Source organism: Pan troglodytes, chromosome 18 (assembly GCF_028858775.2).
Source record: "Pan troglodytes isolate AG18354 chromosome 18, NHGRI_mPanTro3-v2.0_pri, whole genome shotgun sequence".
NCBI classification, from domain to species: Eukaryota; Metazoa; Chordata; class Mammalia; order Primates; family Hominidae; genus Pan; species Pan troglodytes.
In genome coordinates, this window is record NC_072416.2 from 3,823,671 (window position 1) to 3,848,022 (window position 24,352).

The following is a 24,352-nucleotide window of genomic DNA, read 5'->3' on the forward strand; positions in this document are numbered from 1 at the left end:
CTGCCAGGCCCCTGACCCAGGTACCTCACTTGAGTCATCCTGGCCAGGTGCAGCGGCCCCTGGAGCCCACCCCTGCAGGGATCTCCAACCCCAGCCGCCTTCACCATTGCAGAGACTTCCTAGTTAGGGCCACTGGCGTGCTGCCTCCTGCTCCCTTGGGACTGTGATGGCCCGGAAGAACCCCACAGGGGCTGCACGGGCCCTGGGCTCACTTACAGCTGACGCCTCCACTTTGATCAAGAGCCATGGAGCCCCTGGTTCTGACCCACAGCAGCCCCAGCCCGGGACCCAGCTCCGGCTCAGCAGCCCCAGCACCCCTGCCCTGGCCTGCAGGAATCCCTGTCCCCATCCCTGGCTTCTCGAGGTCCCGTCCCCAGGGCCTGCCCTCTCCTGCCCAGCGTCCTCCCCTCCCAAGTGACCACAATTCTAGTGTCCCCACAATGTCCCCATGTCCCCAACTGCACCCCACGACAGGACCCCACTGCTCCCACCCAGTCACCATCCTGGGTCAGCCATCCAGCAGGTCTCACAGCCCCTGGCCGGCCATCCCCCTCATGCCACGGCCATGCGGCCACAGTGCCCACCCCATCTCTCTCCACGCCTCACTCCTGTGGCAATCCGTGCCCTCGACAAGCACAACTGGGCGCCCAGGAGCGGAGGAAGGTCTCTGCGGGAGGCCACAGATGTGTGAGATCCGAGAGCAGCAGTCGAGGGCGGCAGGGGCATGGCCAGGCCTGACAGGGAACCTGCCCCTCTGTCTCCCTCCCCAGCCAGCGCCTGCTGCCCCGGAGGCCCCAGAAGCGTGGGACACGTGGAGATGGCCGCCGGTGTGATCCGGCCCCTGTGCGACTTCCAGCTGCCCCTGCTGCGCCACCACCCCTTCCTGCCCTCAGATCCGGAGCCCCCAGAGACTTCGGAGGAGGAAGAGGAGGAGGAGGAGGAGGAGGAGGAGGGCGAGGGGCTGGGGGGCTACGGCCAGATCCTCCCGAGCTCAGGCCGGGCAGAGGCCACGGAGGAAGCAGCCCCCGAGGGTCCCGGCAGCCCCGAGACGCCGCTGCAGCTGCTACGCTTCTCAGAGCTCATCAGCGACGACATCCAGCGGTACTTTGGCCGCAAGGATAAGGGGCAGGACCCAGATGCCTGCGACGTCTACGCCGACAGCCGCCCAGCCCACAGCACTGCCCGGGAGCTCTACTATGCGGACCTGGTGCGCCTGGCCCGTGGCGGGTCCCTGGAGGACGAGGACACCCCGGAGCCCAGGGTCCCCCAAGGGCAGGTGCGCAGGCCGGGCCTCAGCGGGGACAGGGTGCAGCCCCTGGGACCCCTGGCCGAGCTCTTTGACTACGGGCTGCAGCAGTACTGGGGGTCCAGGGCGGCGGCCGGCTGGAGCCTGAGGCTGGAGCGGAAGTACGGCCACATCACCCCCATGGCCCAGAGGAAGCTGCCCCCATCCTTCTGGAAGGAGCCGACCCCTAGCCCCCTGGGCCTGCTGCACCCTGGCACGCCGGACTTCAGCGACCTGCTGGCCAGCTGGTCAACCGAGGCCTGTCCTGAGCTGCCCGGGAGGGGAACCCCAGCCCTGGAAGGGGCACAGCCAGCCGAGGCCTAGCGAAGGGCCGGGGTCAGAGTTAGCTGGCGGCAGCGGGGCCGCCCCTAAGGCACTGGTCTCTCCTCCCATCCTCCTGGGAAGAGCCTCCTCCGTCCCTCGCGGCCACCACAGGGCAAACCCAGAGGTCACCAGGGCTGGGCTGCAGTGGGAGCAGCAAGGGTGGTGCCCAGACCTGGCCATGCCCTGGCCTTCAGCCCCAGCAGAGCCCCTGGAGGGGCACAGGGACCCCCAGAGCCCTGCCCACAGAAAAGGGAGGCTTGAGCTCAAGGGGCTCCACCCACCAGGGCCCCCAGGTGAGGCTGAGGGCCCAGCCCCAGAGATTCCAGGTGAGCAGCAAGGGGCAGTGGAGGACAGAGGCCCCCGAGCCAGCCCTCCCACTGCCTGCCCATCCCACAGAACCCCTAGGACTAAGCGGCCCGGAACCTGCAGCCCCTCCCCTGAGCCCCCGGCAGCAGACGGCAGGGCCGGCGACCGCAGGATGAGCGAGGGCTTTCTTGGAGAGGCAGGAAGAGGGGCCCACTGCCCGACCCAGAGAGCAAACAAGGGCTGTCTCCTCCCCAGATGCCGGAAGGCTCTTCCACTGCAGGGCTGCTGGGCTGGAGGGGCTCTGAGGCAGAGCCAGGGAGCCCGAGTCCAGGGGGCTTCCCTGGGTCCTCCTCACAACCCGGGCAGGGGCAGCTCACAGCGGGTCCTGGCGGGGGCAGGCCTAGGTGCTTCTGTGCAGGCCCCAGCCAAGCCCCTTCCACCCCAGGGGGCTCTGGCAGCCCTAGGGGGCCTGGCAGGGAAGGAGAGGGGCTGCTAAAATGCCATGGAAAGCAACAGCCTGAAGCCGGGCTGGGTTTGGGCAGGACAGGAAGAATCATGGGGGTCAAGAGACTGGGTCCCTCCAAGCTTGGGCACCCCCGCTGCCTGGGACCTCGCCACCCCGCTCAGCCCCACAGGCCCTGGGGAGGCTGTCTCCCAGCACACATCAGGGAACCTCAGCTCTAATGAGTACAAAGCCGGCACGTTTATTTCTGCATAAACAGTGAGGGTGTGAGCTGCTGCACCTGCTCCTGGCTGTGGGGCTTCTCTGGGACCCCTCCTGGCCTCCGCAGGGCCCTGAGCTTTATGAGGGACGCCTTCCACCGCAGCCACCTGTCCAGAGATGCAGCACATGGCCCCTGCACCCCTGCACCACCCCCCGTGGCCCACCTGCTGCCTGTGGGCCCCCAGCCCTGAAGCCCGACCCAAAGGCCCAGGAGGCCGCGCCGGGATCCCTGCTGCCCACCTTGCAGCCTGGTACACGCCCCAGCAGTTCATGGGCACCACCTCGCCAGGCGCCATGTCCTTGATGAAAACCCGCGGCCTCGCCAGGGATGGGAGCGCCTTCCAGCTGCCCAGCGGCGTCCGCGGGCCCTCCTCACTCCACAGCTGGAGCACACTCTCCCGCAGGGTGGCCATCTCCTGTGTGCGCTGTGGGACGGGGATGCTGGTGTCACCCAGGAGCCAGACCTCTGGGCAGGGGATGGCAAACGGGGGCTTATCTCCCACCGGGAGCCTGGAAGCCATTTATCTTCAGGGAAACCCTGCCCATGGCCAGACACTTGGACAGACAGACACTGGCGCCTGCAGCAGGGCAGGCGGGGAGGCGGCAGGGCTGAGGGAGCGGGTGGGAGCTGGGCGGTGCCGGCCGGGCAGGGCCTCCTCACCAGCCGGGCCTCAGTGTTGAACCTGAGGTTCTGGATGGTCTTGTTGGCCTGGACGCAGTTTTCCAGCTTCATTATTTGGTTCTGAAACTAAACATGGCCCCCATTTGGGCACAGACAGGGCCAGTCTGCTGGCATCCTGCTGTCCCCACAGGCGCCCCGATATCCGCTGTTGAGTGCTTACAGCTTGGGCAGGGGCCACCTGCTGAAACGCTGGTCCTCGCCCCCACTGCAGGGCCTAGGACAAGCTCCGCTGAGGAAGCGGCAGCCTGAGAGTGGCCCTGCGGGCACCTGGCCAGGGCTCAGGGTTGTTCCCGCCCTCGTGGCTGCGGACGGCACCCCGGTATGGGGGCTCCAGGCATGTGCCTCCACTTAGAACTGCCAGAGGCTGAGACAAGCTGGGGTGGCCCAGGGACAGCTGTTTTTTTTGTTTTTGTTTTGTTTTGTTTGAGATGGAGTTTCACTCTTGTTGCCCAGGTTAGAATGCAATGGCGCGATCTTGGCTCACCGCAACCTCCACCTTCCAGGTTCGAGTGATTCTCCTGCCTCAGCCTCCCGAGTAACTGGGACTACAGGCATGCGCCACCATGCCTGGCTAATTTTTGTATTTTTAGTAGAGACAGGGTTTCTCCATGTTGGTCAGGCGGGTCTCAAACTCCTGACCTCAGGTGATCCACCCGCCTCGGCCTCCCAAAGTGCTGGGATTACGGGCGTAAGCCACCCTGCCTGGCCTCCGACCGGTGGTTTTCTGAGCGTCTCCTGCTGGCTGGAAAATGCCCCGTAGGCTGGGGGTCCTGCCTCTCCGCACGGCTGCCCCGTCTGAACCCGATGGCTCCCCCTCTCTCCCAGCTGGGTGCGGGCAGCCCCAGGACTACCGTGGCCAGCTTGCCCTGCATCTCCGCGATCTTCCGCCCAGGGTTGTCTTCCTTTAGCAGCTGCACAGATGATAGCAGCGTGGCCAGCTCCTGCCGCAGGGCCCCAACCTCGAACTCCCTGTGGGCACCAGAGGCCGGGGCTGGCTGTAGGGTGTGCTCGGGGGTAGGGGCAGGACCGGGGACAAAGGCCACTCCCACAGCCACCACAGGGTTAAGGAGGCTCGAGGGGGCTCAGCCCTGTCACCCCTCCAGTGGGGAAGGTGGGGGTCCCCAACGGGGGGTAGAGGAAGGGGCTGGAGGCGCCTCAGAGGCTGTACCAGGGTGGCAGGGTGAGCCCGGTGCTGGGCCCGGCCCGCGCTCAGGGGGAACAGGTCTGTCACGACACCAGGGGGCTTGTGGAGAGTAGCGTGGGGACCGGCCCAGCCCAGTGACGGTCAGCAGAGCCCCTGCCCCACTCCCAGGGCCCTGGAGGCTGTACCTGGCCTTGCCTTCGGCGGAAATCCTGACATCTGAGTCGCTCTTATGAAGCAGGCACTTGTCAGAGACACTCTCTATCTGAACACAGAGCCGGGAGCGGCGGGCAGCCCCAGGGCGCCATCTAGGACCAGCCTTGGCCTCGGCCCACACAGGGAGAGGGAGGAGGGGAGAGGACAAGGTGCAGGGAGAAGGGTCCCACGCCACCTCCAAGGCCCAAGTACACCAAGGCTGGCTGTGCCTTCGCCCACCTGCTGGGGGAGGCCATCCACCTTCTCCCGCACCCCTCGCAGGTGTGCGGTCACCTCCTTCCGCCACCTGGCCAGGTCCTCCAGGGACTTCCTCTCTGCACCTTCCCATTTGGTCTTTGCCTGGGGTACAGACGCCCAGTGAGGGACAAAGCCCAGAGAGGGGGGACAGACAGATGGAAAGACAGACACGGGGAGCTCTGGGGGGCAGGCGGCCCCCACCCCCACTTCCAGCTCTGAGACATTTGTGCACAGGCCTGCAGGTGGCTGGGATGGCCTGGCTGGGCACGCTCTGGAGACACACATGCCAAGGCAGGGCCTGGGCAGCTGAGGGCCCATGGGGGCTGTTCTGACCACACAGGTGCCCGAGGGAGGCAGGGCAGGCCCCGGTGGGACCCAGCCCCGAAACGCAGGGTGTCCCCCACGTTTGCAGCCGCGCTCGCGTGTCGGTGGATGAGCGGGCACCGGGGGGCGGCGCCTACGCAATGCACGTTACGCCGCGGTGGAAGGGGTGAAGCTCTGCGCACGAGGCCCCGAGGAGCGGGAAACGGGATGCCCGTGGGTGTCACCGCCACAGCGGCCGCACAATGCATGGCTCCGTTTCCTGGAAACGTCCAGAACAGGCAGCCCCTGAGACAGGGAGGGGCCCAGCCGTCGCCAGGGGAAGTGGGGATGGGAATGAGTGCGGATGGGGATGAGGTTCTTCCTGAAGGATGAATGCTCTGTAACTGTGAATAGACACACGGAACTGTGCACGTTCACGGGTGAACCGTGTGGGGAGTGAATCCATCTCAACAGAGCTGTTACACAGTGAACAAGAGCACGAGCGGTGGAGGCCGCTTGTCTGCCCCGCCGTGAGCTGCCCGCATGGCCGGGCCGTGGGCCGAGGCTCCAGCTCGGGCCTCAGGGGCTGCAGATGCTGGGCCGAGGCTGCTCAGCGGCTGTCCTGCCCCACGCAGGAGTCTCTGGGGCTCGGGGTCTCCCAGGTCCTGGGGACAGTCGCTGGGTGGGACGGGAGGCTTGGGACCGGCCTGTCAGGCCTCTACCCTGGGGGCAATGGTGGGCTGAGAGCCAGAGGGATTGGGACTCCCCATAGCCCCGCCTGCCCCCGCCCGCTGCCTGGCGCACCTCGGACAGCCTGAGGCCCAGCATCTGCTCCTGCAGATCGAGCCGGCTGCTCAGAGCCGGGAGATGGCCACTCAGCTCCTTTAACTGCCCGGCCAGCTGCGCCACGGATGCCTCCAGAGCCCGGCTCTTCTCTCGGAGCTGCAGGGCACAGGTGGGCGCGGGGAGGCCTGGCTGAGCGCCCATCCCGTGTGCGTGGGGGACCCCGTTGGGGACATGTTGCGCTACCCCCTCACCAGCGCCAGCTCTCCATGCATCTCCTGCCGGGCCAGCTCGCCAGCCAGCTGTGCGGCCTCCAGGTTCTCCTGCACATAGGCGGCCAGCTCCCCAGCCCGACTCTCCTCCAAGCGCCCCTTGGCGTCCCTAGGGGTTGGGGACACATAGACACCCTCAGTGGAGCCTGCCCACCCCTCAGCCCTGGGCCAGGGAGGGGAGCTTGGCTGCTGGCTCCAGAACCTCCCAGGAGACCCTGGGATCGGAAGATGGGGTGCGGTCACAGTCCACCAAGACGGGTTCACTCCCCATGGCCACAGCTGAGTGCCCCAGGGAGGGCAGGCTGGGCGAGGGACAGGAGGCCCCACAGGAGGGAGGAGGGGCCGCACCATCCAGCTGCAGCCCTCGGGGTGGAGCACTCTGCTCAGGGGAGGCAAGGTCCTTCCCTGCTGAGTCGGTCACTGCGGCCCCCTCCTGAGTGGGACATCAGGGGTCCCCCCGCCTGACAGCACCTGAGGCCCCAGGACACCCACCAGGCCTTCTCCTCGGCCAGTAGGACGCGGTTCAGCGACGCCTGGTTCTGCTGCACGAACTTGGTCAGCTGGGCCACGGCAGCATCCAGGCCCTGGCACTGCTCCAGGAGGTGGCTCTCCTGCCAGGGGGTGGAGGCCGCCCTGAGACCTGCACCCCGGCCCCGGCCCCACCTGCCCGCCGCCCGCCCGGCCCCACCTCATGCTGCCCCTGCAGGGCCCGCAGACGCTCCTCCATCAGCCCCCGAAGCTTCTCCCACTGGCTCTCCAGCTCGCCCCGCAGGCTGCCCTCCAGCTTCAGCCGCGAGCTCTCCGAGGCCTTCATTCTCTGTGGGGAGACCCCACTGTCAGCTGCAGGTCTGCGTCTGGGAAGGGGGGCAGGGCAGGCCAGCCGCGGGCAGGCTCCCACCTTCTCCAGGGCCAGGAAGCTCTTCTGCAGGAAGCCGCACAGCTTGGCCTCCCTCTTCAGGAAGCGCAGGCTCACCTCTTCGCCGAGCTTGGTCACCTGGGCCTGGGGCGGAGGCACATTGTCCCGTGTGCAGCCTCTGCTGGACACGCAGCCGGTCCCCCTCCTGCCCATGGTCTCCATCAGAGTTGGAGTCCCCTGCTGTCCCCAAGCCCTGAGCCCGGCTGAGCTGGGCCTGCCACACCCTCAGCTGGAAGAAAGCCACAGCGGGCAGGACCACTCTGTACCCAGACGACCAACCAGGCATGGGTTTGTGAAGCATCAGAAGGCCACGCTCAGGTGGGGTCCAGACACACTTGGCACCCACCACCAAGGCCGCCCAGGGAAGGCCCCCCAGCCGCCACCAGGCCCGGCAGGGAAGCAGGAGTATCGTGCAGGTGTCCCCATGCACGGGGAGCCAGGTGGGCTGGGCAGAGCCTTGGGGCCTTGTCTCCACACCAACAGCTGCTTTCCTGCCGCACCGAGGGTCTGAAGGTGAGGGGAGGGGGGAGGCGCAGCCGGCCCCATCCCTGCATCTCATACACCCAAAGGGTGGGCAGGTGGCACAGGCCCTTCATCAGCCACGGAGAGGCGCCTCCCGGGAAACATCCCCTCCACCCAAGCCCCTGCTGGCCTCCTGCCCCCCAGGAGGTCACCTTAGAGTAGATATTTTTCTGTAAAAAGCCAGATGGTACATGTTCCCACCTCATGGGATCTCTGTTGTAACCCTCTCAGCACGGCGGTTACAGCCCCCACAGTAGACATTGACAACATGTAAAAAATGTTCCTGTGTGCCAATAAAACTTTATTTACAAAAACAAGCAGTGACTGGTGCAATGACTCACTCCCACTTTGGGAGGCCGAGGCTGGTGGATCACCTGAGGTCAGAGGTTCAAGACCAGCCTGGCCAACATGGTGAAACCCTGTCTCTACTAAAACTACAGAAAGTAGCCAGACATGGACAGCTGTCTGTAATCCCAGCTACTCTGGAGGCTGAGGCAGGAGAATCGCTTGAACCCAGGAGATGGAGGTTGCAGTGAGCTGAGATTATGCCACTGTAACTCCAGCCTGGGCGACAGAGCGAGACTGTCTGAAAAACAACAACATAAAAGGCCGGGCGTGGTGGCTCACGCCTGAAATCCCAACACTTTGGGAGGCCGAGGCAGGCGGATCATGAGGTCAGGATATCAAGACTATGCTGGCTAACATGGTGAAACCCTGTCTCTACTAAAAATACAAAAAAAATTAGCTGGGCATAGTGATGCGTGCCTGTAGTCCCAGCTCCTTGGGAGGCTGAGGCAGGAGAATGGTGTGAACCCGGGAGGTGGAGCTTGCAGTAAGCTGAGATCACGCCACTGCACTCCAGCCTGGGCAACAGAGCGAGACTCCATCTCAGAAAAGAAAAGAGAAGAGAAGAGAAGAGAAAAAAGAAAAGAAAGGACAAGAGAAAACAAAAGAAAACTTTTTGGGAGGCTGAGGCAGGAGGATCACTTGAGCCCAGGAGTTTGAGACTGGCCTGGGCAACACAGTGAGACCCCGTCTCTACAAAACATCAAAAAATTAGCCAGGCGGGCTGGGCGCAGTGGCTCACGCCTGTAATCCCAGCACTTTGGGAGGCCGAGATGGGCAGATCATGAGGTCAGGAGATCGAGACCATCCTAGCTAACACAGTGAAACCCCATCTCTACTAAAAATACAAAAAAATTAGCCGGGCGTGGTGGTGGGTGCCTGTACTCCCAGCTACTCGGGAGGCTGAGGCAGGAGAATGGCGTGAACGTGGGAGGCGGAGCTTGTAGTGAGCCGAGATCGTGCCACTGCACTCCAGCCCAGGCAACAGAGGGAGACTCCGTCTTAAAAAAAAAAAAAAAATTAGCCAGGCATGGTGGCATGCGCCCGCAGTCCCAGCTACTGGGAAGGCTGAGGCAAGAGGATCACTTGAGCCTGGGGGGTTGAGGCTGCAGTGAGCTGTGATCGCACCACCACGCTCCAGCCTGAACAACCAGGCAATATACCCTGTCTCAAAACAAAAAACGAGTGTCGGCCTGGCTTTGCTGCCTCTGGCCCTAGAGAGCACTCAGACACCCGGACTCAGGGAAAGGCAGACGTCCTCATGAGCGGCAGCTCCCCCACACCTGGCACCTTGGGAATCCTCAGCCCAGCACCTCTGCCTGCTCCACACGGCCACTCAGTAACTTCCTAAGGGGCAGTGAGAGGGAGGCTGCCGGCTCCAGGCAGTGGAGCTATGTGGGTGGCAGCTGGGTGCCCCGGCAGTCCTGGCCCCTCACCCAGCGTACTGCCTGATGCGCACGGGAGCTGGCTGCAGTCCCCGGTCTCTATTTGTGGAGCTCAGACCCGGGCTGCTGAAATGTGCAGCTGCCCGTTCCCTCCCCACCCACAGCGGAGGCCCCTGCTGAGGCCACAGCAGGAGGGGGAGCCGCTCCAGCCCCGTGGGTGGGACCCTGGCTTCTAGGAACTCGTGTCCTCGAGGAAGGTGAACTCCGCTTTGTGTGCAGGGAAAAGTGGAGCCCGAGAGTGGCCGTGGAAGGCGTTTCGGGGCTGCGATCTGTGGACCCGGGCAGGCGCTGGCTGTGTGGGGAGGGGTGGAGGCAGCAGGACACAGGCAGCTTCCTGGGACGAAGAGCGCCCAGATCTGCAGCTGCTGGCCCCACGTGGCAACTGAGCTTTTTTTTGAGATGAGGTCTCGCTGTGTTGCCCAGGCTGGTCTTGACTTCCCAGGCTCAAGCGATCCTCCCACCTCGGCCTCCCAAAAGTGCTGGGATTTACAGGCGTGTGCCACTGCACGTGGCCTGAGCTTTTGTTTTTTTGTTTTGTTTTTTGAAATGGAGTTTCACTCTGTCACCAGGCTGGAGTGGCGCGATCTCAGCTCACTGCGACCTCCTCCTGCTGGATTCAAGCAATCCTCCTGCCTCAGCCTCCTGAGTAGCTGAGGCTACAGGTACCTGCCACCACACCCGGCTAATTTTTTGTATTTTTAGTAGAGATGGGGTTTCACCATGTTGGCCAGGCTGGTCTTGAACTCCTGACCTTGTGATCTGCCTGCCTCAGCCTCCCAAAGTACTGGGATTACAGGCGTGAGCCACCGCGCCCGAACGACCTGAACTTTCGAAATGGGGCATGTGTGACTGAGGAATTGAGTTTTAAATTGTCTACAACTATAGCTGATTTCAATGGACACAGATACGTGGTGAACGGCCGCCGTATCGGATGGCACAGGCCGAGAGGGTTAGGGTCTCCTCCTCGGCCCTCTGGGCGGCCCCCCTGAAGGCTGGGCCTGGTGGTACCTGCAACCTGGCCACCTCCAGGTCCACCCTCCGACTGCTGTCCTCCTGGTTCTTCTGCAGGGCGCCACAGGCCACCTCCCGGCCCTGCTCCTCCTGCTGCAGCAAGTCCGTCAGCTTGGCCAGTCTAGAGAAATCGGCTGTGGTCACACCAGCCCAGCTGGCCGGAGGGCCCAGCAGGGTGAGGCTGACCCACAGGCTGGCCAGGCAGGAGGTGTACGACCCCTGCCCCCTGCCCCCCCGGAAAACAGAGGAACGGGAAACAGCACCGGTGGCAGGGAAGGGCTGCTGCGAGTCTCTTCCCCACAGAGGGTCCGCAGCGGGCCCAGGCTTCCCAGCACGCTTGGCACCGAGGGTGGTGCCCCTCTGGGTTACTGGGGACACACGGCAGGGGGACCCGTGTCTTGGCTCAGCCAGGGACTCTCAAATGACCCCACGCAAGCTCCGGAGCCAGCCACGGGCGGTGGGCGCCCACCTGAGGCCAGCCTCTTGCTCGGCGCCCCTTCTCTCCGCCTCCTGTTGCGCCTGCCTCCTCCTGAGCCGAGTCAAGGCTTCCCGGACCTCCACCAGCCTGGGACACAACAAGCCACTCCCGAGAGGCCCAGGCGGGCTGAGCAGCCTCGGGGGGCTGCGGGTCTGGCCAAGGGGCCCCTGTGGCCACCTCCCATGGCTTTCCTGGGCCTCTGAAGGCCGCCCAGGCACGTACAAACCCGGCCTTTTCTAGCTGGACCTGGATGTGTATCCCTCACTCCAGCGACACCCCGCGGGAGATGTGGACCCCCCCCCCCACCACACCTGCCGCTGCTTTCTCGCCACCACCTTCCCGCCCTGGGCCTGTGCCCCTAGGTGTGTGGGGGGTACCTTTTGTCCAGGGCCTGCATCTGGTTCTGGAGACCAGAGAACTGCGAGGAGGAAGAGGAGGCTGTGGGCTGGACCTAGGCCCGGGTGTGGCACCTGCCCCTGGAGTCCACCCAGCTCCGGCACCACTGGCCCCTGCGAGCTCTGGGCCTGGGCAGCAGGGGTGAGCTGGGCTCCAGGCCCAGAAGCAGCTGCCCCCAACACCCAGGAAAGGGGCATCTCGACCTGTGGGTAGGGGAGCCGCTCACCTCCGGCGCCTCCTTCTCGGGGGCCTGGGCTGCCGGCCGCACCTCCTGCTGCAACTGCCTCAGCTCTGAGCCCTGCAGCTGCACGCGGGCCCGCACCTGGAGCAGCTCCCGCAGCAGGCTCCGCGTGGCGCGCTCACAGCGCTGCTTGTGCTCCCGCAGGCATGCCACCTCGGCCTGCAGCTCCACCACCCTGGCCGGGGCGAGAGTGGGCGAGTCTGGCGGTGCCCGCCGTGGAGGCGGAGGCGGCGGCGACGTGGTCCTCCCCCCCCAGCACCCCCTGCAGGGCTCACCACTGCTCCAGCTGGTTCCAGCGCTTGGCGGTGTCCTGCTCGGGGACAGAGGCCGTGGATGTCGGATGGCTGGACTCATACCTCTCTGAGAGCTCCTCCAGGCTCAAGGGCTCGGGGCTGGCCAGGCCTCCCGCCAGGAGGAGCCCCAGGTCTTCCAGGGTGACGGCGCTCAGCTGGGAAGGGGCCAATGCCCCTGAAGGGCCACTATCAGCCGGCTCTACAAGGAGGCATCTTGGGAGCTTGCCCCTTGGGGCCCGGCCCCCACTGGAGCTTATGGGAACAAGGCCCCAAACCCCCGCAGGACCCTCGCCCACCACCCGGAGCTCAACGCGTCTCCTTGGGTCACACAGGATCCAGACGGGCTTGGCTCAGAGAAGTCCAGGGCCCTGCCTGAAGACACACAGCACTGGGCGGCAGGAACAAGGCAGCACCCCACTCAGCGAGCTGGAGGGAGCCCGAGGTCAGAAGCAGAGCAGTCCCCACCCTCACACCTGTGGCAAGCCCCTCCCTGGGCCCCGCTCCTCCGCTCTGGTCACCTGACATGGCTGCTGGGCTGCACCGGCCACCCTGCCCGCGGCTGTAGCTTGGGCCTGGGGCCTCTGAGGTTGCCCAGAGCTGGGCACAGGCCAGGGGGGTCAGGAGCCAGAGGAAGTCCTGTGAGAGCTCTGGGCCTTGAGGGACGAGCTGCTGCCCTCGTCTGGCTGCCTTCCCAGGGTCCCCAGGGAGGCAAGTGTGGGGCAGTGGGGCCGTTCCAGAACCTTCCTTCTCTCCCCAGAACCTCACGGCTTCACAGCCCAACTGCCAATGGAACTCTAGCCCTCAGCTCTCCCACTCCCGCAGGGCCCCCCAACTGCCTGCTTCTGGATCTATCTGAGGGGCCCCACTCCCGAGAGGGCGCAGACACGTGTCCTCTGGCAAAGGGGACTTCTTCAGCTGCCGAGGGAGGGGAAGGAGGCCCTGACCAGGCCTGGGCACGCCGGGAGGGACGCTGGGAGCAGGGAGGCCGAGAGCCCCAGGACACCCCGGACACAGCCAGGCCCACGTCCGAGCGGAGCCCGAGGCCTGGGCAGCGCCATTAAAAGGCAAGACGGGAACCCGTCTTGCTCAGCAGCCCCATTAAAAGGCAAGAAGCAGCGATGTGAATCCTAACCGCTGATTTTATTTAACTGAATATATCCAAAATATGATCACTTCCAGGTCCTCAGTACAGAACCACCGCGAGGGAAACCCAGACCCGAGTTTCCGGCACCGACTCTGAGGCCCGGGAGTTTTCTTCCTGCGTCACTGCAGCGTGGGCACCCCGGCCCGCCCCCCTCCACCTGCACTGCCTCTGCCTTGTCCCCCAGACCCACCAGCCAGGAGCCAGAGGCCCCCAGGAGGGAGGCTGAGGGGTGGGGACGAGGAAGAGGATGTGGCTGGTGCCCTGGGTGGCCGCAGCCGCTGTCTTTCACGCCTGTCTCACTCCACACGGTGCCCCAACCCCAGGGTCCCGAAAGTCCCAGGCTGTTGGACGTGGTCTGGGTGGGGTGGGAGGGACGACGCTGGCAAAGGCGGGCTGAGAGGATTTCTTTATTTCGCGCGTTCAGACCCAACACACTCGGACACCTTGGGGCCCTGTGAGGGCTAAGCAGGGTGGTGGCGTCAGCTCCCGGGGAGGCCCCACTCCCTGGGGAGGAAATACACGGCAGGGGGCCGCACCCAGCCCCGCACGGAGGGACCCGTGTTGCTCTAACAGGGACACTGAAGTTGCCTCTGACGCCCCGTGAGGGGCCTGTGGCAGCCCCAGACCCAGCCCAGCCAGGCCAGAGGAGCCTCCCAGGGGCCCTCAGGTGGTCAGGTGGGGGCTTCCCGGCCCCGGTGCCCGCCGGCCCTTCTAGCTGCCTGTGCTGGGCCAGGTGTCCTCTGAGGCCGGCAGGAGTCTGGCCCCTGCTGCACCTGCGCTTGGTGGCTGGCAGGGGCGGGGTAGGGAGGTCACCCCCGAGGCCGGGGTCCCCATGTGCTAGGGGAAGACCTGCCTTCCCAGCCAGTGTCCACAGGGCAGCCATTCCACACTCTGAGGCTCAGGGACCAAGGCAGGGCTGGGTGTGGGGCCCAGACTCCAAGCTCTGGGGGTTGGGGGACCAAGGCAGGGCTGGGCATGGGGCTCAGGGCCTTGGAGGTTTTTCTCAGCTCTCAACATCACAGCACAGGGCCCGTGAGTCACCCCAGTCCTCTGGGCCCGTGTACCCAAGCCGGATGCAGGCCGGGGAGTGCACGTGGGGCTCCTCTGTGGCACCAATGTGAAGCTGCTCTCCGGGGCGGTCGCAGCCTCCAAACCCTGGTGCTACGAGTCCGTGCCTCAGGCCCAGGGACCACAGGCCGTCTGCTCATGGCTGAAAATGAGGCCAAGCAGCTCCCAAGTCTCGAAGACTCCACTGGTTGTGGAGGCAGAGGGGCCCTTCCAGGGCAGGGCAGCCCTCGGGGCAGCAGCAGGGGCAAGGGCTCTGTCTCACGCACACGGGCACAGGCACGCAGGTGCCGGCCCTGCCGCTGGCTCCCAAGAGGCCGACAGCCCGGTAGGGAGGTCACACTCACACAGCTGATCCCTGGAGGTAAAGAAACCTAGACGAGGAGAGCGGAGGCTGGGCCTGCGCAAGGAGGCGCCAAGGGGGGAGACCACTGCCCACAACAGGGTCAGTCCCGCGAGACGGTCAGTTCCGCGCCTGCCGCCCGCCCAGCTGCAGGGTGCTCGCCATTGCCACTGCTGGGGAGCATGGCTTGGGCCGAGAAACCAGTGACTCCGGGAGGAAGTGCAGAAGGGCTGGGGTGCCAGCGCCAGTGCCCACCATGGGCAGGGCTGGGCCTCACGTCTGGGCCAGCGAGAGCTCCTCCAAGCCTCCCTTTCCCAGGCGGTACCTGGCGAGGTCCTTCCTGGTCACCAACCCAACAACCTGCAGGACAAGGCCAGGCCACAGTGACACACGGGTCGGCTCCCGCCTGCCTGTGGAGCTCCCTGCCTTGTGTGTGGCTGGGGCAGCACAGGCCGGGGGCCCTGGGGGTTTCAGCACAGCCCCCGAGCTGAGCACGGGGCTGGGGAGGGGTGCAGCCATGGGGCATGGGCCGACTCGGTGCTGGGTCCTGTGCTTCCGTGTCCCCTGCCGGGAGCTGAGAGTAAGCACGGGCAGGAGGCAGAGGGGAGCCCTGCACGGCATGCCTGCACCCCCACCGCCCCCGCTCACCTGATTGCGGTTGTCCACCACCACCAGGTGCCGCAGGCCCAGGGCCCGGAACAGCTTGAACACCCGTGGGAGCGATGCCTCCTGCAGCAGGGGCACAGCCGTCAGTGCCCGCCCACACGGCAGAGGCAGGCGGGACCCTCACCCAAGCTGGCTCCCTGCACCCCCCACCACGGCATCCAGGCACGTCCTGAGCCCCCACGCCCGTCTGGCCAGCCCGCTCAGCCCCTTGACTTCAGCTCTAAAGCCTGCCAGGCCCTTTACAGGAGACAGAGTCACCGAGTCCTCTCCGCTGTGGCCCCCCCGGCTGCCCCTCCCCGAGGCTCTGGACCCTACCCCCTGCTGTTCAGTCCCAGGCCCCACGCCCATGCCCATGCCCTGCACATGCCTGGGGCACCGTGTAGGGGGAGGGGTTCATGAACTCAGAGAGGTCCATGGTGCACTCCCGCTCGTCCTGGGACACGTGGATGGACTGGATGGGTGGGAAGCGCGGGTAGGCGTCACGGAAGTCCTTCAGCCTCAGGCGCCGCTGCACCAGGCCCATGTTGGACCGCTCCACAAACACCTGCGGGCGGCAGAGCCCTGTGTCAGGCACCCGGGCAGCACCCCCTGGGGCCCCCACCCGCCCAATGGCCCGGAGCCTGGCACGCACCTTGTGCTTTAGGAGAACGATGAGCTGGGAGCGCAGGATCAGGCCCTGGAGCCGGGCAGGCTGCAAGACAGGCCTGCGGTCAGGGCCACGGGCCCGAGGGTGGGAGGCTGCGCTGGAATGCTGTGTCGGGCCCCGCTCTGACCCTGTTCCAGCCAGATTTCCCATCTGGGCATGGGCCCCGTGTCAATGGCTACCTGCTCACACCAGCCTCACCATGGCATTCCACATGCACAATGCCACGGGACCCAAGGATCGGCGACAGGGTAGCAGGGCCTGACCGCGCACAGCAGAGAGCCAAGGGCCCAGGGATGGTGGCTTTGCTGCAGGGCAGATGCAGCCCCACTGGGTCCCAATAAAAACCAACCTCCAAACACCCAGTGTCCACGTCTAAAAGACACACAGCAGTGGCCGAGCTGTGTGTCCTGTCAGGGCCTCCTGACAAAGTCACGGCCCCCAGTGCCACGGCTCTCAGCCTAGCCTGGGTGCCAACCCCAAGACCCTGCCAGGCCGCAGCCCCCCCCACCAGCCTCAGTGTCCACACAGCCCTCCATGGCTGCACACTCAGCTTCCAGCACTCCTGGAACTGCCAGTGCACCCAAACGTGCAGCTTCCCCGTCCTGCAAACCTTGCCGTGTGCTTCCCACCAATGGACTCGAAAGAGGTCACCATAGGCAGGACTCTGTCTATGGGGTGCCCGGTACCTGGGTGTCATCAGCATGCTCCACCACGGGGAAGCCGTTGTGATTGGACGCCGTGTCGCTCAGCACGTCCACAATGACGCCGACCTTCTCACGCCGCCTCAGGCAGGTCACCGGTGTGCTCATCACCTCCCTGCCGGAGGAGCCCGGCCACACACGCCCGTCACGCGCCACCAACTCCCACAGTTACCTCTGCGGGCTGGTGAGGTGTGAAGCCGCTGGACAGGAAACGCGGGGCTGCCTGGAGCCCGCAAGCCGTGCACCCTGCCCCTGTGCAACAAGAGGCCGCTGGACACCCTCCCCACCCACAGGTGTCCTGGGCGCTGTACCTGGCAGTGAGTGAGTGTGAGGTGACCGGGGCCTCCCAGTGCAGGAAGGGCACACTCTGCAGCTGAATGTGCATGTCGTACAGGCCCTGCGGGCGGGGCGGGAACACAGGGCTTGAGGAGTCCACACCCACCCCTGGAGCACCGAGCCTACCCCTGGGAGCCCAGAGGCCGCCCCCAGAAACCCTGAGCCTACCCCCCGGGACGGGCTGTTTGGAGGCTCACAGGGGCCCCCCCCCATGGCAGCACCCACGCTCTCAGGGTGAGGCTTCGAGGCCCTGGCGCACCTCAATGAAGACGTCGCCCACGATCTTGGCGGTCATGAGCACCAGCATGATGGGGAAGCCGTAGGTCACGTTGCTGGTGGCCTCCATCATGATGACCGTCAGGCTCAGTGTCATCCGCACAATCCCGCCTGCGGGAGCCATCATGAACCCCAGCACGTCCACCCTCCTGGCTCAGGGTCACGTGGCCACTGCCTTCTCTGCAGCACCCATCCCATCCACCTGCTCCCAGACCCCAGCCCCGCAAGGACAGCCATGGCCCCCTCCAGACCCCGTGGAGCTCCCCACCCATCGGGCAAGAGCTGGAACATACCCAGCTGGGCAGCAGCTCCCATCAGGGCGTATTTGCCGGGGTCCGCCCAGATCTGTGGGAGGTGACACGGAGGAGGTGTCAGTGTGGTGGCAGGCCCAAACCCACCAAGATACACAGACGGAGGAGGCCCTGCCCGGGCCCAGCAGCCCCACAGCCAGGAATGAACCCCGTGGCCGCGTACACACACACACAGAACAACCTAGCACAGTACACCCTGCTGCGGAGGCTGCATCCTCGGCCTGAACCAGGCGCTCAGCACCCGAGCAACAGGGGAGTGGCAGGCATGGAGGGTGCAGAGGGCACAGTCACCACGCAGCAGCCCAGGCCAACTAGGGAGCACCGCCCAGCATGAGGAGTGAAACCCCAGCACACACGACACAGAGAGCCCCGGGAACATCAGGCTGGGCCACAGAACCCAGGCACGGAGGCCGCAGATGCTGACTCCACGTAGAGGCAACGCTGGGGGCAGGCAAAGCTAGAGACCACAGGACCCCGGTGTCTGCCAGGGCTGGGGGCCGGGGAAAGCGGGGCACGAGTGTCGGTGGGCACAGGGTTTCCATTCTGGGATGACGGAACATTCTAGAAGTGGTAGTGACGGCCGCACTGCCTCGTGAACGTGAGAAACGCCGCTGAACTGCCCTCTTTAAAACGATGAGTTTTACGGTATTTTAATCATGTTTCAATTTTAAAAACCAAACCAAACCCTTGTGCGGAGGGAGATGGGCAGAGCACATGGACCTGGGGAGCAGGAGTGGGCGCTTCCTGCCGGGGCTGAGAAGCATGGCTGGGGGCTTCCTGCCAGGGCCTCTTACAGGTTTTCAGTCTTATTTAAGCGACTGAAATGAGAAACAGAAGACATATAAGGGAACCCAGTCCCAGCAGAGGCAGGCAGAGAAGGAAGGTCTGCGGGGGCTGAGGTCTGGAGGGCAGTGTATGCCGCTCTGGCCCCCGGCCTCACAGAGAGCAGCCCTGGCCGGACATCCACCCCATGGAGTCTAGAAACAGCTCTGCAGCAGCCCACAATCACCTCTGCTTTTCATCACATTCTCAAGAATGAAGACACGAGCCTCCGCCCCCTACCTTCGCCTGGTCCAGACTCCACACATGGGCTGCGCTGCCACAGTACATGCTGCCACCACAGCAGGACAACGCCCACGGCCCGTGAACCATGTGAGGTGCGACACTTTTGTCCTGCTCTGGGACTTCTGCTCCGGCCCGCGATGCCGCAAGACCTGGCTCAGCTGCAGGGCCCCACAGCCTCCCCTCCGGCCCCACTCACCGCCGCCCCCGTGAGGTAGGACAGGGAGATCCCAAAGAGCCGGCCCCAGGCAGCCCCGATGAGCAGGGACGGGATGAAGACCCCGGCAGACACCGTGAGCCCGTAGGTCCAGCAGGCCAGGAAGAAGTAGACCAGCGTGAACAGGCCGAGGGTCAGGGGGTTGTAGGAGCCTAGGAGAGAAGAGGGGCTGACGGGGCCTCCACGACTCCCGCCCTACACGGGACCGCCCTGCCCCACTGCCCCGCTGCCCAGTCTCGGGCCTCACAGTCACCTTCCAGGAGCCCAGCAACCTGAGCTCCCGAGCCCAGCGGTCCCCAGAAGGCTCCCTGTTCTCAGCCTCCCTAGGAAGCAGAAAGGCTAAAAGGATCCCATGGGGAGGCCACAGGGGAAGAGGCTCTGCGGGGCCCTGATGCTAGCAGAAGCAGGAGCTGCGTCCAGCGGGGCGGCCCAGCTGGGTCTAATAGCGCCAGGTCTACACTCCATGGGTGTGCACCGTGGTGCAGCTCGCAGCCTGGCTCCGGGAAGAGGGTGCCCCCCACAGCCTGGGGTTCCTTTCCTGGAGCAGGTAGCACTGTACTGCGTGCAGGGCGGGTGAGACCGCCAGGGACACAATTGCAGAGGTGAAAGGCCGGCACTCCAAGGTCGCGGTCTGCGCTTCCGTGAAACACTTGTGGTCGAGCGAGGCCAGGCCGTGGCCTTGGTGTGGGAGTCACCAGGCTGGGTTTTCTTTTGTTTTTTTGAGAGAGGGTCTCGCTGTGTCACCCAGACTGGTATGCAGTGATGTAATCACAGCTCATTGTGGCCTCAACCTTCTGGGCTCAAGCAATCCTCCCGGCCCAGCCTCCCAAGTACCTGGGACTGTGGGTGTACTACCGTAGCCGGATAATTTTGCTTTTTTGCAAAGACAGAGTCTCGCTAAGTTGCCCAGGCTGGTCTTAACCTCCTAGGCTCAAGTGATCCTCCTGCCTTGGTCTCTCCAAGTGCTGGGATTACAGGAGTGAGTCCCTGCTATGATCCATGCTAGGGATGACCCCCCAGCCCAGGGCTGCAACCTCAGCCCACAGGGGACACTCAGCCAGAAGGCATCACCCAGGCCCTGATCCCAGGGCCTGCCCGGCGGCACTGCCCACACACACCTGGCGGGTCGTGGAAGAGGCTCACCACGCTCTTCTCCGGGGTGTTGAAGAAGGCCGCAGCCATGGAGTTGTACTCGCCATCTGCACAGAAGAGCTGTGGGGTCGGGAGAGAGCACACGTTGGGAGGGAGATGAGCTGGTGGGCTGCAGGCACAAACCTGGTGTCGCCGTGAGAGGCCATGTACCCTGTGCCTGGCCAGCATCAGGTGCGAAACCACACGATCCTGCCGTCGGGTCAGTGCCACGGTCACAGAGGGAAAGGAGGACACACAAGGCCCAAGCCATGGTCACAGAGGGAAAGGAGGACACACACGGCCTAGGCCCAGCAGGCGGCCATGTCTAGCCCTGGGGGGTGGGTCAGCAGGACCATGGGCTGAGACGCTGTCCATCCCTGGTGCCGGGGAAGGTGGGCCCAGGCGCTCACATGAGCTCCTAGAAGAGGCTGTTGGCGCCCCGGTGCCACAGGCCCAGAGCCTCCTGGGCTCCAGCAGCACAGGGGGTGTTGTCCACGGGGCTGGAGCAGAGTGTAGCAAGGCTGGTCAACCCCAAGGCCCCGGGCCTCCCACGCCTCTAACGGTTCACACCTGTCCCGTCCCATCCTGCCCACCCCCGCCGTGGCACCCACTGGTCTGCTGGGCCTCTAGGCTCTCCCTGTTCTGGATGTTTCATGTTACTGGGGCTACGTCGCGTGACCTCATGTGTGGTTCCTCTGAGCGTAGTGCTTTCCAGGGCAACCGTGTCACAGTGCAGATGGACACACGGACTGCGGTGAGCCGTGAGCACCAGGCACAGGCAACCGTGTCACAGTGCGGATGGACACACGGACTGCGGTGAGCCCTGAGCACCAGGCGCAGGCAACCGTGTCACAGTGCGGATGGACACACGGACTGCGGTGAGCCGTGAGCACCAGGCACAGGCCCAGTTGTGGACGGAGGTTTGCATTTCTCCTGGGTCCACATCTATGGTGCCCCCATAGGGCGCCTGAGGCTCGCCCCCTCAGGCTGCCATTCTGGGAAGAGGACTGGGGGGAGCCTCTGGCCCCCATACCACCGCCCATTCCCCTGGCACCTCAGCAGACACCTGGCCTCCTCTGAGATCTGGGTGGACAGGACTAACCCTCTTTGAGACATGCCAGCCCATGCGCTTCTGGAACTCGGTGGGGTGGGCAGCCCTCCTCCCGTAGCCTAAGCGAGGCTCCTGGAGGCCGCCCTGTGGCTGCCCTGCCTGCTGGACCCCGCCCGGGCCCAGCCTCCCACCTGCAGCGGGTAGGACATGGAGCCCCCCTGCAGGGGCTGGCAATCCCGCGACGAGTAGATCAGCACGAAGGCAACTGTGGCCGTGACGGCGGCCACCAGCATGGCCTCGATCACCTGCAGGCAGGGCCGGTGGATGTACCTGGAACCAAGTATCAGGCTGCATGGCGGGTAGGACGGCAGCGTGGCCCCTCCGCAGCCCCCATGGCAACCCGAGTCCCTGATGGAGGACACTGGGCCCGTGGTGCTTTTTGTTTGTTTGTTTTTGTTTTTGAGACGGAGTTTTGCTCTTGTTGCCCAGGCTGGAGTGCAGTGCTGCGATCTTGGCTCACTGCAACCTCCACCTCCCAGGTTCAAGCAATTGTCTTGCCTCAGCCTCCCGAGTAGCTGGGATTACAGGCACCCGGCTCTACATCTGGCTAATTTTTTTTTGAATTTTTTAGTAGAGACGGGGTTTCTCCATGTTGGTCAAGCTGGTCTAGAATTCCCGACCTCAGGTGATCCACCCGCCTCGGCCTCCCAAAGTGCTGGGATTACAGGTGTGAGGCACCGCGCCCGGCCAGGCCTGTGTTTAATCATCAATCAGGCACCCAAATGTCCTGGGGTCGTCCTCTTCCCTGGGGTAAAGACTCCTCGGCAGCAACTTCTCCAGATGTGTGGGAAGTGGCGCTACCCGCGCCCCGGCTGTACCCGACAGTATTGAAATCAGCACAGACCAAGAAGGAAGAAGCCGGGGGCCCCCGGTGTCCCAGGACAGCTGCGGTTGCTACCAGGCAGAGCCAGGCAGTGAAGGCTGGGCATGCTTCGCCCAGGCCCGATCCCACGCAGGGCCTCACTTCCTACCCAGGGGCCGTCCTCCAGGAGCCCTCGCACTCCTAGCCTTGGGCTAGTCCGTCACCCTCCAGGCCCCGGGACACATCTCTGAGCAGCTCCACCGGGGAAACCATCAGGAAGGACGCTGCATACACAGCCTTTCTTTCGGCTGTGGCCTAGGAGTGTAAACCCCATTCCACCACGTCCGCTTTCAAAGGGCCTGTGTGGCCACGCCTGCCAACGCGATATGCAATGCGGTTTCTCCTCACCTGATTCGAAACATGGTCAGCCAGTAGTTCAAGGCATTGAACACAGCTCCAAGCACACCGCCTGCGAACAGGGGAAAGGCCAGTCAGCGACACCGGAGGAAAAGTGCGGGCCTCCGCCCGCCGGCTCCCAGATGGCAGGAGAAGCTCGAGGGTTTGCAGAGGGAAGGGGACGGCAGGGGGCTGGGGGGTCCTGGTAAGATGCTTCCTCCACATCGTCACACCCTGAGGGCTGGGGGAGCTGTTTCTCAAAGGCTCTGCCTTCCTTCCAGGGCAAAGGTGTCCAGCAGAGCAATAAATGCTGGTGGGAGCAATTCTATCTCTTACAGGAAATCCCATCGATCCCTGCAGCCCTGTGGTTTTTGCCAACAGAGATAAACAACAGGAAGCCACAGAAGCGAAGCTTTGGGCTCCCCACTCCCCACGTGTACTGCCCATGGAAGAATCTGGAGGCCCCCGGGTGGCCCTGGGATGAGGGCAGGCTCCAGGGAGCCACAGCCTCCAATCCTCGTCTCTATGGCCACGTCACAGCTGAGCCAGGCCCGCAGGCCGTCCCTGCGGTGCTGGGAGAAGCCCTTACCCACCACGCCCATGGCGATGAAGACCGGGATCTCGTGGATCGTGTAGGCCATTTTCTGTGCAGAGAGAGGGAGAAGGCAGAGGATGTGAGGGAAAAGGCCCACAGCTCCTTTCTGCTGAAACTCAAGGACCACCATCTTAAGAGAGCTGTCCCCACAGAGAGCCTTCCCGCCCTTCCACGCAGGCTGCAGAAGTCCACAGGGGAGAAACACACTGGGTGTTTTGAGCAGGCCTGGCCCCTGCCTGGTGTGGTGGCCAGCGAGGCTCTCAGAGACCCTGCCACCCTCAGCACCTGGGGCGGGGAGGGCCCCAAGCACTGGGAACATAGCCCGTGGTCCCCCAGTTTCCTGCGCACAGAGCCGCCCTATCGATGGCACGGAGAGTCTCCCCAGCCCAGGCCCCAGGCTGCCCTGGAAACTAGGCCTGAGCCCACCTGCCCCGAGAGCGGCTGCTGCACGTGCCCCCAGGCCGTGGGAGGCCCCATGCACGCAGCAACTGTGTGACATCCCAGGTGCCCTGCTGGTCACATGGTGCCCTGACCTGAGGGGCAGCTTGGGGTGTCTTCCTGCAGCCCCTCGGGGCCCTGGAGCTTACACAAGAGCTCTCAGCTCCACAGCTATCAACCAGAGTTTTCTAAAGGACCAAATTCTCAACCTGGGCCTTAAGCAAACAGGGTCCTGGACCAGGATACGAGGTTGGCGAGGTGGGCGATGGGGCAGGTTACCTCCGAGTCAAACCTTCCGAAGTTGATGAGGCCTGGGCTGGACAGGTCCCACATGTTCCCGTGGTAAATGCTCAGAACAAAATTCAGGGTGAACGTGGAGATCATGGAAGCAAAGAACTGCGGCAGAGGGCAGGAAACCAGCGCCCTCAGAGCCACGCTCCCAGCCCAGGGCCCACGGACCAGCAGGGACCATCGCCCCTCCTGTCAGCCCCGGGGCCAGGAGTCTGCAGACCCCGCCCAAGGCAGAAGAGAAGGGGCTGGAGCCAGGGGTGGACGCACTGTGCGGGCAAGGAGGGGCCCAGCCCTCTCCGGACTTGCCAGTGGAGAGCAAGAGGGGAAGGTGGGGCAGGGCTGGGTTCCCGGCTGTTTGATCCCCTACCCGGGAGCCACCCACGGCTGGCAATGGTGCCCAGGACCAAGGGTGAACTGGGCAGCAAAGGCAGGACCGCTGCTTTGGGCAGGGCCAAGGCCTGACAGACCCACAGGGGGTCCAGCTCCAGCCGCAGCTCGATGGGTGGCCCCAAGGTGGACCCCACGGTGGGAAATGAGAGCGCAGCGTGCACCCTGATTGGGAGGCAGCCATCAGCAGGAACTTACAATCCTCCAGGTCAGGAACTGGTTCCAGAAGGACGCACCCTCCTCCAGGCTGAACAGGACCCCACCTGGAAGGCAGGCGGCCGGCTCGGGTGCCAGCTGGACACAGAGCACCATGCCCACCACCAACTCCCTCCCCCGGGCTCCAGGGAACCCAGACCACGTCAGAAAGAAGCTAATGGGGTGGGCCCCAGCCACACAGAGAGAGAGGGACCCTGAGGGAGGTCTGAGGGCGGGACCCAAGTACACTGCCGGCCGCTTCCAAATGCCCCGGCCGTGACTCCAAGCCTCTGCCACCCTCAGCGGGCACTGGGCCTAC

General features: G+C 64.6%; 3 protein-coding genes across 11 annotated transcripts in view; 1 reads left to right on the forward strand and 2 right to left on the reverse strand.

Moving 5' to 3' along the window:
• Positions 1-770: 770 nt before the first annotated feature.
• Positions 771-2,653, forward strand: PERCC1 (proline and glutamate rich with coiled coil 1). The gene has a single exon (XM_054668640.2). The coding sequence runs from the start codon at positions 818-820 to the stop codon at positions 1,607-1,609; it is 792 nt and encodes a 263-aa protein (XP_054524615.1). The 5' UTR covers positions 771-817; the 3' UTR covers positions 1,610-2,653.
• Positions 2,595-12,880, reverse strand: CCDC154 (coiled-coil domain containing 154). Of its 3 annotated transcripts, none has more exons than XM_016929145.4 (17): positions 12,439-12,880; positions 11,903-12,119; positions 11,613-11,802; positions 11,368-11,408; positions 10,982-11,077; positions 10,510-10,633; positions 7,172-7,273; positions 6,962-7,090; positions 6,766-6,884; positions 6,256-6,382; positions 6,023-6,160; positions 4,898-5,017; positions 4,651-4,727; positions 4,173-4,290; positions 3,301-3,387; positions 2,880-3,064; positions 2,595-2,746 (listed from the first exon to the last, which is right to left on the reverse strand). In XM_016929145.4, exons 1-17 carry the CDS (start codon positions 12,443-12,445, stop codon positions 2,620-2,622), a joined length of 2,004 nt encoding a protein of 667 aa, XP_016784634.1. In that variant the 5' UTR covers positions 12,446-12,880; the 3' UTR covers positions 2,595-2,619. The 3 variants fall into 3 exon arrangements, with proteins under 3 accessions (XP_016784634.1, XP_054524614.1, XP_063652492.1); XM_054668639.2 differs by having other exon boundaries at positions 11,903-12,095; positions 12,439-12,703; XM_063796422.1 differs by lacking the exon at positions 6,023-6,160 and having other exon boundaries at positions 12,439-12,677.
• Positions 12,881-13,455: 575 nt separating this feature from the next.
• CLCN7 (chloride voltage-gated channel 7) overlaps positions 13,456-24,352 on the reverse strand; it is a 30,400-nt gene continuing 19,503 nt past the window's right edge. For 4 of the 7 annotated variants that reach the window (XM_054668634.2, XM_054668636.2, XM_054668633.2 and 1 more), the window contains 15 exons: positions 24,037-24,101; positions 23,440-23,556; positions 22,717-22,771; positions 22,140-22,200; positions 21,061-21,217; positions 19,806-19,899; positions 18,670-18,839; positions 17,391-17,442; positions 17,081-17,208; positions 16,797-16,882; positions 16,471-16,600; positions 15,770-15,829; positions 15,506-15,682; positions 15,121-15,201; positions 13,456-14,832 (listed from right to left, as the gene is read on the reverse strand). In XM_054668634.2, coding sequence (XP_054524609.1) covers positions 14,746-14,832; positions 15,121-15,201; positions 15,506-15,682; positions 15,770-15,829; positions 16,471-16,600; positions 16,797-16,882; positions 17,081-17,208; positions 17,391-17,442; positions 18,670-18,839; positions 19,806-19,899; positions 21,061-21,217; positions 22,140-22,200; positions 22,717-22,771; positions 23,440-23,556; positions 24,037-24,101 — 1,520 coding nt within the window. In that variant the 3' untranslated portion in view covers positions 13,456-14,745. The remainder of the gene's footprint in view (positions 14,833-15,120; positions 15,202-15,505; positions 15,683-15,769; positions 15,830-16,470; positions 16,601-16,796; positions 16,883-17,080; positions 17,209-17,390; positions 17,443-18,669; positions 18,840-19,805; positions 19,900-21,060; positions 21,218-22,139; positions 22,201-22,716; positions 22,772-23,439; positions 23,557-24,036; positions 24,102-24,352) is intronic. The other 3 variants (XM_001159424.8, XM_054668637.2, XM_016929144.3) reach the window with 1 other exon arrangement.

Excerpts from the sequence above, each read along its gene's own strand:
- PERCC1 (XM_054668640.2), top strand. The coding sequence starts at position 818 with ATGGCCGCCGGTGTGATCCGGCCCCTGTGCGACTTCCAGCTGCCCCTG.
- CCDC154 (XM_016929145.4), bottom strand. Across the intron at positions 7,274-10,509 it reads TGGAGGTGGCCAGGTTGCAG|GCCCAGGTGACCAAGCTCGG; the intron begins GTACCACCAGGC and ends CCTCCGCCCCAG. Across the intron at positions 7,091-7,171 it reads GCTTCCTGGCCCTGGAGAAG|AGAATGAAGGCCTCGGAGAG; the intron begins GTGGGAGCCTGC and ends GTCTCCCCACAG.